The sequence below is a fragment of the Carlito syrichta genome, unplaced genomic scaffold, assembly GCF_000164805.1.
Source record: "Carlito syrichta isolate Samal-C Ts95f unplaced genomic scaffold, Tarsius_syrichta-2.0.1 Scaffold316207, whole genome shotgun sequence".
Taxonomy (NCBI): Eukaryota; Metazoa; Chordata; class Mammalia; order Primates; family Tarsiidae; genus Carlito; species Carlito syrichta.
Window position 1 is genome coordinate 196,850 of NW_007260303.1, and position 6,496 is coordinate 203,345.

The 6,496-nt window shown below is 32.2% G+C and overlaps 1 protein-coding gene across 1 annotated transcript in view; it reads right to left on the reverse strand.

Moving 5' to 3' along the window:
• The window catches only part of LOC103276452 (NKG2-F type II integral membrane protein-like), a 7,307-nt gene extending 2,225 nt beyond the window's left edge, over window positions 1–5,082 (reverse strand). The window contains exons 1-3 of the mRNA XM_021706898.1: window positions 4,896–5,082; window positions 4,420–4,515; window positions 3,226–3,315 (exon numbers count right to left, since the gene is read on the reverse strand). Of these exons, the coding sequence (XP_021562573.1) occupies window positions 3,226–3,315; window positions 4,420–4,515; window positions 4,896–5,082 (373 nt within the window). The remainder of the gene's footprint in view (window positions 1–3,225; window positions 3,316–4,419; window positions 4,516–4,895) is intronic.
• Window positions 5,083–6,496: the final 1,414 nt, after the last annotated feature.

A 6,496-nucleotide genomic window follows, 5' to 3' on the forward strand; every position in this document is an offset into this window, starting at 1 on the left:
AGATGAGGTCTCACCAAGTTGCCCAGGTGGGTCTTGAACCCGCGGGCTCAGGCAATCCACACACCTCAGCCTCCCAAAGCGCGGGATTACAGGCTGAGTCACCGAGCCCGGCTTGTAGTCCACTATTTAATATTTATATCAACATTGTACTAACTTTCAAAATCTTCATGCCAATAAATCAACTTAAACTTCTTATTTAAATTTCTCCTTTTACATTTTTTCTTCTCTATAGCACCAATCCAAAAAACTTACTCGTTTGAATGTTGAACTATTTATTGACACCCATGGATGATTACAGCTGCTACGGGAGATGCTCATCCATGTTTCAAGAAACAGGGAGGCCAGAAGTTTCTAATAGAAAATAAAGAATTTTTATTTAAATAATTATTATGATAGCTTTTATTAACTTTTTAAACGCATAATTAGTGTATTTTTCACAGGATATTTTCTTTAAAAAGTGAATATATTAAGCAACATAGCAAAGTAAAAAAAATTGTAATGCTTTTTTTATTTGTATAAATTTATAGGGTACAAAAGCAGTTTTGTTACATGAATATATTGCCTGGTAGTGAAGTCTGGTCTTTAAGTGCAGCTATCATCTGAATAATGTATGTTGTACCCATTAAGTACATACATACATACATTTTTCTCATCTCCAATGCTTCTCCGACCCTCCCATCCTTCAGTGTTTCCAGTGTCTATTTCACTATTTATGTTCATTTGTACCCTTTATCTAGCTCCTACTTATAAATGAGAACATGTGATATGTGACATTCTGTTTCTGAGTTATTTCACTTAAGATAATATTTAGTAAGCCAGGCTTGGTGGCTCAGCCTGTAATCCCGTGTCTTTGGGAGGCCGAGGTGAGTGGATTGCCTGAGCCCGCAGGTTCGAGACCCGCCTGGGCAGCAAGACCTCATCTCTACAATAAATCAAAAAATCAGCCGGGTGTCGTAGCACATGCCTGTAATTCCAGCTACTTGGAAGGCTGAGGTGGATGGATCGCCAGAGCCCAGCAGGTCGAGGTTGTGGTGGTCAGGAGCGGCCACTGCACTCCAGTCTGGATGACAGAGTGAGACTCCAACTAAAAAAAAAAAAAAAAAATATATATATATATATATATATATATATATATATATATATATAATATTTAGTTCCATCCCTATTGCTGCAAAAGACATGATTTATTTTTTATGTCTATGTGCTATTTCATAGGATTTGTGTAGATGTTTTTGTGTATGTGTGTATGTATATGTGTGTGTGTATATATATAACATTATATGTATAACATTTTCTCTAGCTAATCATTTGTTAATGGACACAGGTTAGTTCCACATATTTGTTATTGTGAATAGTTTGGCAATAAATATATGAGCGCAAGTACCTTTTTTATATGATTTCCATTCATTTGGGTAGATACCCAGTGGTGGGATTACTGGATTAAATGGTAGTTTTATTGCTAGTTTTTCAAAAAAAAATTCTCCAAACTGTTTTCCATAGAGTTTGCACTAATTTACTTTCCCAGTGGTGTATGTGTTCCCTTTTCTCCATATCCTTGCCAACATCTGTTATTTTGTTTGTCTTTTTGCTTTTTAATGATAGCCATTTTGACTTGTCTAAGATGATATTTTATTGTGGTTTCATTTACATTTCTCTGAATATTGTGACTGAGCCTTTTTTATATTCTGGTTAGCTGTTTTTACATCTTCTTTTGAAAACTGTTGTTGCAAATGGAACTCTAATGTTTAGTAATTTCATTCTTCTCAAGTTACTATGAAAAATTGTGATTCACATAATTTAATCATTATCCACATTGAAAAATTGATAGTATGGATTTGAATGTTTCCAGACCGAACATTCATTTCTCCAGATATTGTGACTAAATCAATGTATTTTTTTCACTATGTTACTCAGAGTTTGCAGTTTAGGAGGGAATTAAGAAGTTACCACAGAGAAAAATAAATGACATAGAAAATCAAAAATTATTTTTGTGGAGTACCACACCATTTTTATCTAGAGAAGTCCCTACTTTTATCTGATTAGATATTGGTTGAACGCTAATTTTTCAAGATTAAGTAGTTTATTTTCATTTCTTTCTAATACTTCTTACTAGAGTCAACTATAAGCTATAAAATATTAAAAGGCGTACATAGAAGAAATCTGAAATGTGGAAAGAGAAAGTTAAAATGGCTTGGGATTGGGATCAGGGATCAATGGAGTTCTGGGCATCTTAAGTTCCCCAAACAAGAGAAGAAAACGATCTGGGACTGCTGTTTTTTAGCACCTAGCAATAAGAGGTGGCTCAAGTAAGTTCATTCCTTCTCTGTGTTGAAAGGAAGTCCTGTCAGCGAGAACCACTGGAAAAAGAAATCTAACAGGAAACCTGCTAACAATAAGTAATCAGTGGAAGTGCTTCTTCTTTTACACTAACATCAGGTTAGGTGAGGGTGAAGGTAGGTGAAGATCAGAGGCTACAAGGATTACAAATGTTCCATCCATGTGGCCTCTTTGTCCCTGAGGGCATGATACTCACTTCCTCGTCTACTGACATAGAAGAAAGGATTCTAAATATTCTATGTACATAATACAGCAGAGAAAATTAACAAACTACGGCTGTGTTAACATGGATAAATTTCATACAAGTCATATGGCTGTGGAAGAAAAGAACCATAAATGCCTACTGTGCAATAAAATTTATGTCTATTCAAAAACAGACAAAGCTTCTTTATCACATTAAAAGTCAGAATAGTGGTTTGCGTAGAAAGCTGGAAAAGTGACAAAAACATACAAAGGGTGGGGCTGCTGGCTGGAAACTTCTGTTTCCTGACCTTTGTGTTGCATATGTCTCTTCACATTGTAATAAATCTGCACAATCATGATATAGTTAGCTTTTATATATAGTAAAATTAAAAAGAAAAATCTGTTTTAGTGTAAAAGCTTTTATAGAAGTGTGGTTTTCTATGTGTAGTAAAATATAAAAATAATCAAATGTGTATGAGTAGCATGTAAATCTAAAGAAAATATGGTGAGGTTGATCAATTGAATATTATAAAGACTTAAAAATATACAAGGCAAATATATGTACAAGCATATGGATGATTTGTATAAATATAATATTGATTGAAATAAGTTTTAATGAAGTGTTTGAACCATTTGCATCTTACCATTTCTTCTTCATTATCTATATAAAGCAGACTGGAGTTCATAGAAGCACAGCCATCACACTCTCATTCCAAGTTTTTATTTCCTTTCCAATGTAATAACAACTTTTGGAATATGTACACCATTCCTCTGGACAAAGCCTACAATTATATGCTAAAGAAGGACTATAAATTACTATCCAGTATGATATGAATTTTTAAAATAAAAATTAGTTTATATATTTGCAAAGAAAATCATATATGTACGTGACATACCTTTGCATCTTCACAGATTAGTGTGTGTGTGTATATATATATATAGTTGTTTTTTTTTCAAAAAACCCATTCACTCATAAACACATGCACAGAAAATAGGTTGTCTCCTATCCCCCAATAGTGTCTTCATATAAAGAAAACCAACAAACAAAATTACACACATCTTAAAAATCTCTGAACAATACTGATTTTTTAGAATAGTACAATTGTTCATCTCATCATATTATAGCAGTAAGAAATTTAAGCCAATTGGCAAAAAGAGAGTAAAATAATTTCAAATGATTATTTTCATTTATTTCTGAGAAAAGGAAATACCCTTCTATAATCTTTATTAGCATTTATACTTTAGTTTTAGTGTTTATGTCCCTCCAAAAAAAATCTATTATCATTTTGCATGCCTCAGATACAGATAAAATATGAACTCTATTAATATCAGAAGTTAGAAAATCATTATGTACCTTGCTGACTTATATTTACCAGAGAAGAATTATTCGGCTCTACTATTATAGTAACTAGAAAAATAAAGCAATTGTTATAAAAAGTAGTATCTAAATAATTTAATTTCTTACCTTAACAATCCATGTGAAATTTAGAATTGGAACAATCTGAACTAGAACTGATTTTTTTCTAGAAAAATTAATGAAACAATGAGAACTTTGTAAACAGTAGTTAAAAGTCTCAAACATGATTATCTCTTGCTGTGTTTGATTTAACCACTTTCAAAATTAATTTGTATTTCTATATAATATTCAGTCTTCTAAACCATGTCTTAGAATTATGAAAACAGAATATACTATATATGTATGTAATTTTAACAAATTATCTCTATGATTATCCATTTTTTATAGTTTTGAAAAATTCAAAAAAAATAAAAACATTCTACTTTGGGTTTATATATATGCATTAAAATGAAAGCCCTTTTCCCTAATATTATGAAATGTTTAGAGGCACTGTCAATCTATAAAGTGAAAAGTTCTTTAAAATCATGCAAAAATATACTTACAACATATAAGGACTATTGTTTTTATCACAGAAGCCATCAAGACAATACAAATTATTCCCAGTATCTCAGCAGTGAACTTTGGAGGTGACAGTAAATCTGCTAAGAGGGAAATAGGAACACTGAGAATGGACAGATGGAGACAGCTGTTTAGAAGGTTTGCATACAAGAGAACTCACATGCACAGAAAATAATATGGTTAAACTCAGGTTTCTAACCTTGCATCTACCATAATAGTCCTTTCTCTCAAAATATTACTTTTTTGCATCAACAGTAAATACAATGCTCTGTGATTTATTAAGGCCTACAATTTAACAATGTGTAAATAAAATTAGTCTTCAGAGTTCATATTAGAATACCATATTCTGACTTTTAGTTCTGATCCTCATGAATGAAAAATATTCCCTTATCTTTCCCTACACATCTGCACTCCAACACGTCCTGGAATAGTAATACTGAAGATTGACTAAATATTTTACCTTTATTGTGGCAGGTCATATCATTCTCTTGCACAACCAGAGAAGCATTTTGAAGATTTAATTCCATTTGGGTTATTTCCTGTTTAGTTTCTGAAACAGAGCATTCAGTGGCCCTAGGTTTTCTTTGCTGCCTCTTTGGGTCCTTGGCCAGATTCAGTTCTGAGTAGGTTTCTCTTTGTTTCTTCATCTCCGCAGTTATGTGATGTCAGAGACTGTGCTCTATTATAACTCTTCTTAAGAAGTTAATAAATAGTTAAAATAGTGACAAGATTCCTGGTATAGTCAAACTGAGTGTGTTGTGGGCTAATAATAATTTTCATTTTACAGCACACGATCTAAAGTCTGGTTCTAATTTCTATAAATCTTTAAATTAAATTCTCATAATAGGTTAAATAAAAAAATTTTCTACATTTGACTAATTATTAGTTGGAGCAACAAATTAATGAAGAATAAGAAATTAGTGACAGCCGGACTTGGTGGCTCAGCCTGTAATCCTGCGCTTTGGGAGGCTGAGGTGAGTGGATTGCCTGAGCCCACAAGTCCGAGACCCGCCCGCGCAACTTGGCGAGACCTCATCTCTACAATAAATCAAAAATTAGCTGGTCATGGTAGCGCGCACTACCATGTAGTTCCAGCTACATGGAAGGCTGAGGTGGAAGGATCCCCGGAGCCCAGCAGGTCGAGGCTGTGGTGGCCGGGAGCGGCCACTGCACTCCAGTCTGGGCAACAGAGTGAGACTCCAACTCAAAAAAAAAAAAAAAAAAAAACAGAAACAAGAAATTAGTGACAAAATATTTTTACTAATTATTCAGAGTCTACAGAAATATGTCAATATCATTAGAATACCTGGGATAAATTTTAAAATACTGTATTGGGAAAAATAATGCACTAATTTTATGAGAAGTTTACGTATATTAATCATTCACGATTTAATGCTATAAAATGGAAGAGCAGTAATAGTAGCACATATGGTAATTTCATACCCTAAAATACATTTAGTTAGTGACTTGCATTTACATACAAACTTCCAGAAAGCTTCTGTGGTGTCAAAAATATAAAGGCCACATGGTTATGTAAGTAATTGGAATAATTATGGTCATGTAATTTTATAATTTACTCAATGAAACAGTGACAGCTAGAATTACTTCGGGCATTCAAATTTATTTGTGCCCTTTAAAAAGTTACTTAGTGTCTAATAATATAATTTACTATTCTAGAATGAGAAAAAAGTAATTTTAAAGCATAATATATGTAAAACTTTGAACACACACAAAGTATTTAGAAGCTGTTAATAAATATTAGATATTTTATTTATTTTAAAACAATTGCCATGTTGTTATTTCTGATTCTTATTAGTTAGAGCATGTAAAGTAACTCAATAGATATCAGTGTGATGCATCTCTGGGGTTTTTTTGGAATATTTTTCTCAATTTTTAAAAATTGTTCAATTATTTATAATTAAATTTAGGTTAGAATTTTATGAAAGCTAGCTCATGTTTATTTTTACTAAAAATAAAAATTCCTTTTATTTACCTAAAATTATGTATATTAATTATATTTGGCACTCATAATTTGATGTGTTCATCTTAAAAATTTATCTT